The sequence below is a fragment of the Hippoglossus hippoglossus genome, chromosome 9 (genome assembly GCF_009819705.1).
Source record: "Hippoglossus hippoglossus isolate fHipHip1 chromosome 9, fHipHip1.pri, whole genome shotgun sequence".
Lineage (NCBI taxonomy): Eukaryota > Metazoa > Chordata > Actinopteri > Pleuronectiformes > Pleuronectidae > Hippoglossus > Hippoglossus hippoglossus.
This window is the reverse complement of record NC_047159.1, coordinates 12,362,210-12,374,922: the sequence shown is the minus strand read 5'-3', so window position 1 is coordinate 12,374,922 and position 12,713 is coordinate 12,362,210. Positions and strand designations below refer to the sequence as shown.

Here is a 12,713-nt window from a genome sequence, read left to right as displayed (position 1 = left end):
AAGAAGATGACATTCCAGAGCTAATGTCAATGTTTTGTAAACAAAAACACATAATTTCCGCACTGGAATTTAAGTCATGTCCTGCCTCCTGCCTGCTCTACTCAGGCAACACCTCACCTGAATGTTCCGGACATTTTTCTGTTGTTGTGAAAATGTCAGACTTAAACAATCTCCTTCTGTAAACAAGCTGTAGGTCAACACTCTGTCGCATACACATTGTAATGAGGACAAACAGACTTTTAGTGTTTTTGTATTAAATTGCAATTTCAAAGTGATGACTCTCTGTCTATGTCTGTGTATTTATATCATGTATTCATTATTCCATCCATCCAGTAGAATCATAGACTGTATAAAAAAGATGATTGACATGACGGCTTCCCAAAAGTGAAGCAAAATTGCCTTGATCGCCACCCGGGGGCTGGCTGCAGTATAGGTCATAAATCCTACCTCTTCCATGATAGAGGACGGGCCATTGATTAAACTACATTTTCAAATAACTTTTTCTTAAAGATGGTGTCATTTTAAGTAGTTATCACACTTTCACACTATCTAAGTGTTCATTTTTTCTTTAAGTTTGTTCTGGATCAGTCATCTGATGGTCGGGGGTGAAACGAGGTGAAACGTCATGATTAACAGCTGAGATTGATTCACTGTAGATTGAGGGTGTATCGCTGGGACCTTGATACTGCGGCTTCATCCCTGTTTGCTTCTCTGCAGTCTCTGGCTCCGATGGGCAAGATGCACATTTGTATCAAGGGTATTTTGGCTTCATGTCTGGATGGTGGGAAGAAGTAGAGAAATGTCTAATGGGCAGAATTCAATCCGACACGATGACGTCATGAACAAGATAATTGGCTCACAAGGGTTCCATAAAACTTCTCTGCTCCTCAATTTCTCACCCTGACCCTGGTGCAGCCATATACTAGGTTATGGCCCAGTCTTGTTTAACTGCTAGAAGAGGAGTGAGATGAAAAAAGGAGAGAAAACAGAGGGGCGATTTGGCATCAAACTATAATGGATAGAGGAAAGAAGATCAGGAGCAATAAAAAAAAGACAAAGAAAGACTAAGCAGATAAGGAGAGGATAAAAATACATAAAGTAGAAAGCAAGATATACAAGACTACAAAACACAGCAGAAAACTGTAGCTGTCAGCACATTTTTAGACTAAGTGCTGCCTATAAAGTGCGAAAAGGAAGCGCCTGGGACCCATATGGTTTCCCTCTGTCATTCCATCTATATTGAAGACCTGTCTAAAATCTCATTAAGGCCTTATGACACCAGCCAAACCGCTGCTACTAAAATCTGACAGATGGTTATCAGGCTCTATGATGAGACACCAGCTGTGCTTATGACACAGAATGACACAGACAGTCGATTCTGGGAGTAAATCAAGCCAACAAATGCGACGTTTACTTTTCAATTAAACACAAGCAGTATATTTCGTTACATAAGAGAAAGCAACAGACGTACACAAAGCTATGTAGTAAATCAAATGCATTTTAATTTGGATTTAAATGGTGTCACACAAACCTGTTCAATGTCATGATGGTAATAGCGTCGCTAATCATTGTCTGGTAAGAGATATCCGGTCAAAGCACTTTTAGACAGGCAGTATTGAGGCAGTACTTTTTCCCAGCCATCCATTATCTATACCGATTATCTACACGATTATCCTTTTGTGCTGTGGCGGGGCTGGAGCCAATCCCAGCTAACATGGGCAGCCTATCATAGGGCTGACACATAGACGAAATGTAGCCTTCTTCATTTAATTCATAACACTCTAGTGTCACACTAGTTTCTAAGCTGCTTATTTTTTTTGAAAGGAAGAAGCCTTAACCAATTGGTTTGTGAGCTGCTATTTTGAAGCCTCAAGTTTGGGATGTTGTCCAGCACCCTCTTGTATTTTTTAAGCCAGAACAGTACCATACTTAGAGGAGTGTGTGTGTGGGGGGGGGGGGGGGGGGGGGGGGGGGGGGGGGGGGGGGGGGGGGGGGGGGGGGGGGGGGGGGGGGGGGGGGGGGGGGGCTTGTCCAAGAGCCTGAGGACACTACACCTACAACCTCAACCCATTGGACCGTACTAGTTGTCACTCACACGGTGTCCACGCCTCAATGCTTGTTGTGCTATATCATCTATTTCACTCTAAATGGAACCATTACTTTCGAAATGAACATTCCGCTGTATTGAAGAAGACTTGAAACCATGAACTCCTTAGGAAAATGTTTACCGACATTATAGATCAAGAAAGACAGACTCACTTTCTCACAGACTTCAGTCATCGCCCTCCACTGGTCATTCAAGAGAATACAGCTTTCAGGCGCTTCCGCACTGGCTTCACATTCCAGTTCCAGAGTCTACGTTTATTTTTAACTTCAGTCTATGATTACAAACCAAACAACATTCTGCATCTGCGTTTGTTGATGCTCTTTCTGACCAATTCTACACGATATGATCGGCCTTTATTTTATTTGAGAGGCAGAATAATAAATTGGGACATGCTAACAAAACCAGAGTTTATAAACGGAAAAGAAGTTGTGCGAAGGAAGTTGTGTTTATTGCTCAGTGTTTGTGGTCACTGTTTAATACACAACACCTTGCCTGCCAATATGTTTGACTGGAGAGAGGAACAGATGCCCCTCAAGTGATACTTTGGATTTAAGTAGCAGAGCCTAAGTAACCATTATTATTTATTAGCCTCTAAATGAGGAAATCCAACCTGTTCAGTATCTGCAGTTTTTCAGCAAGACTAAAAGCAGAGGTAGAGCAATCACAAGTTTAAGTATGTACAGCGTTTAAAATGGAGTCCACGTCTACATTCTTTTTTATCTTCATTTTTAATTTCATGTATGCAGAACTTTCTTCCGTCTGTGGAACAAACTGAACAAATGAGTTCCCAACCAGATTCATAATTTAGCCTCTGACTATTTTTAAAGTCTCTAAACTTAAGCTTCAGTGAGCTGTCAGTTGTTTCTCAGGTCACCACAAACTACCGAATGAATTTTTAACCTGAAAAGATAAAATGTCAAATGAATCAGAGCCAATCCTGACAGAGAACAACCGTGGTGAGTTCTTTCAGTGGGTATGTGAATACGTCACAGGTGATAGTGTGCAAACTGGAAATGTTTCTCAAACACACACACACACACACACACACTCGTAGACACGCACACATACGCACTCTCAGAATATATATTATCTCTAGCACAGAGATCTGAAATATGGAAATACAGAGTCTGAAAATAGCATTCTGCTCTGCGAGGGGATGACATTTTAAGAGTAATGAGAGGATGAAGAATCAGATGTGGTGGTAACGCACGCACACACACACACGCACAATCTCATGTGATATGCCTGGCCATTAGTCTAAGCTGTCACTGTACATACTAAGGCAAGTCGTTAGTATGGTCGTTGTCAGGTGAACTTGAGTGGTCATTAGTATGAGAGAAGACGGTGTGGAAGAAAGGCTGTAAGACGATAACAAGAAACATCTTATTACCAACTGCAACGACTTGGCTGCTATTGTTTTCACAATGTAAGTGTGTGTGTGTATGTGTGTATATATAAACAGGATTCTTTTTATATCTAGGTGGGGACCTAACGCTGAATTCAGACTAACCCATGGGCTAGGGCTTGGAAATTAACCGAAAATATATGGAAACTGACCTCTAACCGACTTAATCTTGCTCATGTCGGTTAATTTGGTTAATACTTTATTTATTTATATTGGTTTATTTCATTCATCGACCAAACAAAACAATTTAATTGCAAACACAATATCTCAAATCTTGAATAAAAAGGAGCAGAAAGAAGAAGAATCATTCACGTACTGGTTTCCGCTACATTCATCTCGTACCTTGTTCGGGGCCGTATTACCCACATGTCTGCACTCACTTTACACATTAACAATAAACACTAATCAGAAGTTATGAGGACACACACAGTACTGAAGATTACTTTGTATTTGTTTCACTTGCTCTACACACATATTTAACACATGAAAAAAAAAACATTTGTGTGTTAACACGTGTTAAAGTGACCGGAACGATCTGGATTGATGATCCGATACCCTCGATTAATAACTGAATACATGTGATAGTTTGTGACGTGACGCAGTGTTTTAACTTCATTGTTGCAGAAGAAGCAACGCCTCGTTCTTCCATGAACACATAAATATGAATTTAGGAGGTTATTATAAAGATCAGTTCTACGTGTGAGTGATTAGAAAAGAGCAGAGGAGCAGAGTCTCTTGTTGACCCGGTAGGATGTCGGGGTTAGAATTAGATTTAAGGGTTGTGGCTAGAGGTTAGGAATTTTGTTGTGATAGGTAAGGTTAGGGTAGGGGGCTAGGAGTGTCCCCCACGAAGACACGTGTGTGATGTACTCAGGGCAAAATGTGTTCCTGGAAACAATCACTGGAGCTGGAATTACCACAGAGGCCGTTTCTGTGTGTGGACAGATTTTCTCGCTGTGTCACATCTGTGCCAGTCACAACAAGTTCCCTTGTATTAATGTAGTAATGACGACACATGTGTCAGAATGCCAACATGTTGTTGGACATCGACGTTGATGTGTTCCCATCACAAGATGGTCTCTAAAGTTCAATGCCTGCTGCATGATTTAAAAAAAGACAGATGTAACTGATTTTTAATAGATTAATCATGAGAGTGCACACACTGGACAATCCGGTGGAGACGCAGGACCACACACTTGCTGTTTAAACAAATGATTTAATAGAGGAAGAAACGAGCGCTGCTGCACAATTCCTTTGTCCTCCTTTTCTACTGTCCAGTCGGCATAGGAAACAAGAGTCTTTATACTGCTGGCAGCCATGTTTCAATTCTAATCACAGATACATCCGGTTGGTGACGCTTCCCAGTCAGCTTGCTCTTGTGGGCAAAGTGCTGCTCCTTTCATACTACACCACTCTCGTACTACACAACTATCAAACATGGTTGATATGTACGATTCAAAATAAGGGAAATTCCAATCCAGTCTGTGACATTAGGAACATTTCTGCAAACCCCTCATACTGGAGGATCATTTGGACAGATGATGTGTTGAGAACAGTCCTGAAGGAATGGAACATATTACAAGACCCAGTCCTGAATTGTTGTGTCCAAGTCCAATCAGCCCCTGACAATACGCATCACTTTTGTACAATGGAAAGTCCAGAAAGCATTTTTAATAATTCATCAGTAATGCAGACACAGCAGCAGAAACCAACTGCTTAGTAAATAACATTAAAAACCAACGTTTAAACTCCTGGAAAATAGATTTTGCTTGGTCAAGGTGGACTGGACTAAATTGTGTATTTGTGATGAATATATTGCTTCTGCTGCTGTGTACTACACATGAAACCCTGCTGTTATGACAGTGTGATGTTGCTGCCTTACTGTTTTGAAATTTTTGTAGAGGGGATAAACATCATTATCATCAAAATCACATCTTCCAAAAACTGAAGTGCGTCTATACGCTCAGTTGTGTTTTTGTGAACCTTCAATGATGGAATATTTCTCTGTTTCTGATTTTGATATGCGACTTAAGATGGATTTCAAGCTGGAATCCACTCCTCTCCTGATAATGTCTTTCTCTACATGAGGCCTGTTGCAGTATTAACCTCAGGACATGCAGTCGCCAGTGTGCTCCAGCTGCATTGCCTCCCATTGTACTGTTGTTCTTAATTTAGTATTTACCTGTTGCTTTTATTTAGTATTTACCCACATCCTCATGATTTAATCATTTTCTCACTCAGAATGCTTGGCCTGTAGTTTTTTACATTGTCTCGATGAACTATAACTATGGCTCCAATCATATGCTTTGAATGCATTAAAAACATGAAGTTATAATTTTTTTTTTGTTAGTTTTTACCACTTTGCTTTCATAAAAAAAAGGAAAAAAGAAAGAAACTGTCCTGGTCTGACAGTCTGTGTGGCAGCATCACATCAATATTCAATTTCAGTCGTACTGTGTCACTGCCCGTCTGCCTGCCACAAATGTGTATCTGGCATCTTGATAGATATATATTTATAAAGTGGCGTCAGACCCCGCTGTATATGTACTCTGAGATATTTTTCAGACTGTGAAGGGCGACTTGACAGAATCGTTAGGGTGGAAAGAAGTGTGTTTGTGTGTATCTCCTGTGTGCTCGTAGCAAGATGGGTATTGAGCTGTCTAAATGTCCAGGGTTCGTAATTAAAGTCAACCGGAGTGCTGTCAATAGGTGACGACTGCTACTGGGAACAGTGGTTTGCTCTATGTTAGGGTATAATTACACACCATAGGGCTCCGAGAAAGGTGTGTGTTGGTTAGGGAATGATTGCTCCGCACTGTTAGATAGATCTGTGACACGTGTGCCTACAGGTGTGTGTGTGTGTGTGTGTGTGTGTGTGTGTGTGTGTGTTGTGTGTGTGTGTGTGTGGTGTGTGTGTGTGTGTGTGTGTGTGTGTTTCTGTTCTGTGTCAATTTCACCACGAGCTCCAAACCAAACTAAGGGAAACAGAAACAAGTGACACAAATTTTCCTCACCCTCATTCAATTTACTTTGGTTTTCAGAGGGACCACAGCGGCTTTTCAACACCACACACAGTCAGCCTGTGTTTGTAAATTGACAGCGGTGTCTCTGTATGTGCGTGTGTGTGCACGTGAGGTTGTATTGTCATGCACGTGTTGTGCTTGGCTCCTGTTTTCCTCCCACTGAGTCTATAATGAAAAGCAAAATGGCTCGGGTTAGCAATGATTAAAGATGGACAGCTACCTGGGAGGAGAAGGAGGAAACAGACGTCTGGAAATGACAGTTTGAGGTAAATGACAGCTCTGCTATGTTTAGGATAACTGGATCGTTGAGGGCTATATTCAGCCTTCACCATCCATTATTCAGAGAGCAACCAACAAGACAGCATGCCCGATAACTCAGGTTCCTCTGCAGCACTGGTCAAACCACTGCAAGTTCCCCCGTTTTCAACTCCCATCTTCTGCAACTGGGAATCATTTCATGTTCCCATCAGCGAGGGTGCCTCCATGAATCAACTCTTAATTAATAGTGATTCATTAATGACTAAGAATGTAATGGCCTTGTTATGGAGGCAATAATGTGTTGCTCATGTTTCTATCATTGTTCCTCCCTCTGCGGAGAAGCAGCATGACAGCTGCGAGTCAAGCACTCATTTGTGCCACGGAGGAGATATCAGTGTGTGTTTGTCTGCATTTGCATGTAGATGATGTGACACGTACGAGATGTCCTTGGTGTGTGCACGCTGATATTCATGCATGAAAGTGTGTCATGGGTGATATGGTAACAGGTCTGACAGCGTTGTTCTGATAACAGATGGGTGAATAGGTCATTTGTTATTTATAATAAGTGTGCGTCTGTCATACTGTGGACCTGTCAGTTTGTGTAATTTGATAAGGGGACCTCAGAAGGGCCACATTCTGTGCGTAATTGTTTGTTACATTGTCATTGGCATTTCACCGAGCGTTAAAGACGGTGCAAGGTGACACTGTGACTGACCCTTTTGTTTCCTCTGTTTTTTGTGTGCCTGCATGAGGTTGTTTTTTTTGTTTTTTTAATGAAATGTCTCGACAACTATTGAAGGGGATCGCCACATCCGGAGGATAGACCCTATATAAAGATGGAGGACGGAGCCAGAATATCCAAGATACGAACGCTGCCATCATGCTCGCAAGACATTTGCATAGACAAAGATCAGTGTGAGAAGAACAGCCTAAAACGACAGAAAACATTTCTGAGAAAACAATTTGTGACTGAGGCCATGACCAAACCGCAGCCAGCAGTAATGACTCTGGTAATGTCCTGATTGTCCTGTTATTCATCCAGCGCCATCAGAAGGTCCTGGTTTTAAGTAATCCAGGGAAACAGACTTTCTCAACGTTTTTTCCTCTTCTCTGCCTGTAGGATTCTCCTCCACCCAACAGCTACAATGTGAGTCAGACATTTGAGAAGTGTAATGGTCACTTGTATTCCGAACCCCGAGGTGAAGGAGCTAAGAAGCGACAGAGCTGCTTCCTCTCTTGTGCACCGCGCAGTGACGTCTTCCTACCATGTGACCCCAGCATGCCAGGTATACAATCTATCTATCTATCTATCTATCTATCTATCTATCTATCTATCTATCTATCTATCTATCTATCTATCTATCTATTGAACCATTTTTCTATCTAACCATCTGTCTATTCTTTTCAGTGCTGAACATTTGGCAACTGTACAGCTCCTCCCTTTCACCATCATGCAGTCCAATTAGCTCCATCTCTGTGGGCCTCTAACCTAATATTTACCTCAATTACACTCCCATTGAAAAATGTTGTTTCAAAATTGATAGATTCATGACTTACTTGGATAATTTATGACTAGCCCCATTTCACCAAGGGACTCAACCCATGAGGCACCCCAAACCGTTTAACCAAAATCCAATTTGCATATAAATAGATTTAGACTGTTTGCAGTAGTGTTTCTTCTTCGTACACACATACATTTGGGCAGATATTCAGACACAGGTATATGGAGACTCATACAGACACACACACTTTCATATGTGCATACACACACACACACATACCCATTATTTAATTAGCATTTATGAATAGGTCTACAGTATATGTAACATTAGGGAACATTATATTCCTCATCAAGCTTTGTCCCGCACGATTACATTTCTGGAAATGGTCAGAATATTTAACTATGAAATACACACACACACACACACACACACACACACACACACACACACACACACACACACAAATAAATGACAGTGTTACTCATAATGGTCTGTGACATTAGCAGATGTTAAAGGTTATATTAACGTGTGAGTTTTTGGGTGTTTGTGTGTAACTTATTCTCTGTGGTCATAAGACTGATTTCATTGGCTGTTGGTTCAAACAAGAACCTGCTGATGTATTAATTTAAACCCATGTTGGACGGATGATGGCGTCTTCTCTTTATCATCATTCTTAATGCACTTTATGAGATCCACAGCCCTGGGGTCCATTAATGCCTTTCGCAATCAATTGTAAAAGTTGTTTCCGTAAGCCCTGAAAAGTTTGGCAGATGAGGTTTCAAATAAAAAAGGATTATGGAAACATGTTGTGTAATAGTTAAAACCCCCGAGGCTTAGCTTTTTTATTTCCAGAACAGCTTTCTGCCTCTCAGAATTAAATTTTAATGTGTCTTCTTTAAATGGCAATAGATTTATAAAAGTTTTTTTTATTCTCAACAACAAGTATATGGGTTTGGCTTTTTTATTTTTTATTTATTATGAGTATTAGGGTCTGTGTTGTAATAAGGACTCAATGGGGGAACAGAAGCAGAGACACAAGATAAAATGAACACTATGATTTAATGTACAATTATCAAAAAGTGCTGTGAAAAGAGAACAAGCAGTGGAGTGCTGACCAATAACAGAAAAACTACCGTCAAACTTTAGGGAGTTTGTTTGGCTTTATCCAGATCAGTTTAACAAGGTCCAGGGGAAGTGTGGCAGAGGAGCTGGCTGAGGGTGGTGAAGAAGAGGAGGTAAGCTGGTGATCGTTGGTAGATGGGAAAAAGAAAAGTTCACTGCATTTATTTTATCTGTATTCGTGGAAGTCTTCTGAAAGCCTACAGATATGGATGAAACAAACGAAATGGAGCAGTACCAGCGGAAATCGTGGGGGGGCAGTTTAGCCAATAGTTGAAGTGAGACAGGATTGGAGCGGATGAAGACATTTCAACAGTGGCAGAACTTTGCGAGTTGCTAACAAACTACAGGCGTTTATATGATGTTATTTCTAAAGACACAAATTATCGGGAACTCTCAGACTCTGCGCTGCCCTCTTGTGGATGTATTGCTTGTCAACCTTGTCAACATAAAAGATGCATTGAAGTATATGTACAGTGACGGTTACACATTTGAAACTGACATATCTGTTTTGGAAAGAGGCTTCGAAATAGGACAGCCTGCTGTGACGCATTCCGTTTTCATATGCAGCCTCTGAGGGATGCGGACCCTAAATAGAGACACAGCGACTGTCAGGAGTGAAGCACAGAACAGGGACAGAGCAGAACACACACTGACAGGCAAAGGCACCAGGACCTAGTAAAAAAAAGTAGACTAAATGTCCATAATTGTAACAGTCAGTGCCTCTTTGTGTGTAATTGTCTCAGCATTGGTTTAAACGTGAATACTATGCGTGAATGGAGCTCTGTACTCTTACTGCTTGTATGTTCTTCTCAGTATATTCACAACATGGAATGTAGAAAAGATATTGAAAACCCTTGCAGAGCTTTTGGTTGCACTGTGTCTTGTCTGTGCTACATCCGAGTTCAAACGGTTCAGTCATCTGCCGCGGCTTTGATCACAGTGCAGAGACTTACAGTTACATGACTCTGCAGCTCGTGATAAAAAGCCCTGACGGGTCCATACTGTACTGCTGTAACGTTTTACTGCGGCACACGTGAACGAGAGAAAAGGAAAATCGTGTGGAAAGGTGGCTTTTTGCATTAGATTGAGAAAAACGTGATTATAAAACTTAATATGAACCTTGAACGAAGTGAGAAGGAAGAGGTTCGGCAGATCTTAATGAAGTGCCGGATTCAAATTAACAACCCTTGTACATTATCTGCCACAGCAGCTTTGCTATAGACCTTGCAGCGTTGCCGAGAGCAATATGAGAATCATTACACCTCTAATAAATACATGTGGTGTAAAGTCTGTATTTGAATAAAATGCAGAACTTTGAAAAAGAAGAAACTTTCAAACAGATAAATTTGAGATGGATTAAAGGGTCATGAAAATAATATATGACCCAACTCATCCTGCATTACTTTGTGTTCTTGTGATTGAACACCATTCTTTCCTGTCTCTGTTAAAGTAATATGGAATTAATTATTCAAAGTGTCTTTGCCTGAATGTGTGTGTGTGTGTGTGTGTGTGTGTGTGTGTGTGTGTGTGTGTGTGTGTGTGTGTGTGTGTGTGTGTGTGTGTGTGTGTTCATCAGGCCCTGGCCAGTACGACCCCAGTGTGAAATCCTTCCCTCAAATGGCTCTGATCTCCTCCAAAGAGGATCGATTCAAGGTCTCCATGAACACCAACCCTGGACCTGGAACTTATCAGGTAAAGATGCTTTTAAAATATTTAAAGTTACTTTTTATTCTTGGAAAAGAAAGGAAAAGAAATTCTCACTTCCCCCCACTACCCATTCTTCATGAGTCCAACATTACGAACTATCATGTGCAATGACTGAATCAGGGCCGTACTTCAACATACTATGCTTTAAATTCATCGTAGCATATATTTATATTGGATCAAAAAACCCTGGGATGTGGTGTGTGATTGTGTGTGTGATTGTGTGTGTGTGCGCGCGTGTGTGTGCATGAGTCGCTGTATGTTTGACATCTTATGTTATAAACCTCTGACAATCAAATTCTCATATTTCTCTTTGTGACCTTGAGCTGTGCAGAAGAAAAACAAACCTCACTAAGTTTCTGTGGTTTCACTCAGTCTGCGATTCTCCACCGACGCAACTCGAGGCTGACTGATGTGGCCTCCTGCTCAAGGCAGCGTTTCACTTTGTGGGCGAATTGGTTCCTAATTGACCTGCCTGATTGAACTGACACAGGGAAAAGGGAGGGCCGTTTTATTAAGTGTAATGTTGGTTAATGCAGCCACCTCAGACTGCTGACAGAGATAAATGCACTTTATGGATGAAGCATTTTACCGATGTAATGAAACCAAACCAGAACCTAATCTGTCTCTGCTGCATTCCTGGGTGTTTTAATAGGAATTACCGCCGGGGGTTAACAGCTGCTGGTGAATGTGTGTGTGAGAGATGATTGAGAGAGCTAATGTTGCTTCCAGTCCCAGCTGACTTTGACTGGTGAACATCAAAGACAAAACCGCAGAGTTTGATTTAAACCTCGTTCATCGTCATGTTCATGTCCATGGGTGTAATGTTATCACATGGCTCTTTCTTCTCTTTTTCTCTGTCTGCCTGTCTCCCACTCTGTCTGCTGTCTCTCTGTGGATTAATCTCCTCAACTCTCTCCTCTCTTTCTCCTCCACACTTCACCATCTCTGTCTCTCTTCAGGCTGCATTTGCCAGTTTCCACCTCTTTATCAGTCTCCTGCTAATAATACAGCAAAAAGTCTTCCTCTGTCCGGGTTCTCGAATTCTAATTATTGGGCTGATTACCTCCGAGGAGGTCATAGGTTTTCATTGCTGTTTGTCTGATAGCAGGATTACACAAAACCTACTGGACTGATTTTATTGAAACGTGTTGGGAGGGGGGGTATGGGCTAAGGAAGAACCCATTAAGGTTTGGAGAAGATTCGACTTAAGGGACAGATGCATGAATTGTTTTTCTCTTTCTTTAACATTGCAAGATAGCTGTGAGAGATGAATGTGCTCTTAGAGTTTCCTTCTAGTTGCCCTCGTCAAGGAGGTTATCTAGAAGAATGAAAGTCAGATTCTTAAATGAGAGAACTGCTTTGAATGCCACTTGCAAATATGTGCACAACTGCAGCTGAAACTATTGAGGTCTGATGTCTGCGCAGATGGTTAACATCCATTAACGACTTAATGGATGTTAGGGCGGAGTGAGTGCGCGGCAAATAGCGCTCTACTGTCGTGTTCTTTTATCCCGAGGTATGAGAAGAGTCCGTCTTGGTTTGGTTCAAAAGGTATTTATTTAGAAGCAATGAAAAGCTACAACATAGCT

At 41.3% G+C, this 12,713-nt stretch overlaps 1 protein-coding gene across 4 annotated transcripts in view; it reads left to right on the top strand.

Annotated features, from left to right (window-relative positions):
- The window catches only part of stpg2 (sperm-tail PG-rich repeat containing 2), a 129,070-nt gene that overhangs the window by 38,798 nt on the left and 77,559 nt on the right, over window positions 1-12,713 (top strand). For all 4 annotated transcript variants that reach the window (XM_034596442.1, XM_034596441.1, XM_034596440.1 and 1 more), the window contains exons 11-12: window positions 7,914-8,079; window positions 10,994-11,109. In XM_034596442.1, coding sequence (XP_034452333.1) covers window positions 7,914-8,079; window positions 10,994-11,109 — 282 coding nt within the window. The remainder of the gene's footprint in view (window positions 1-7,913; window positions 8,080-10,993; window positions 11,110-12,713) is intronic.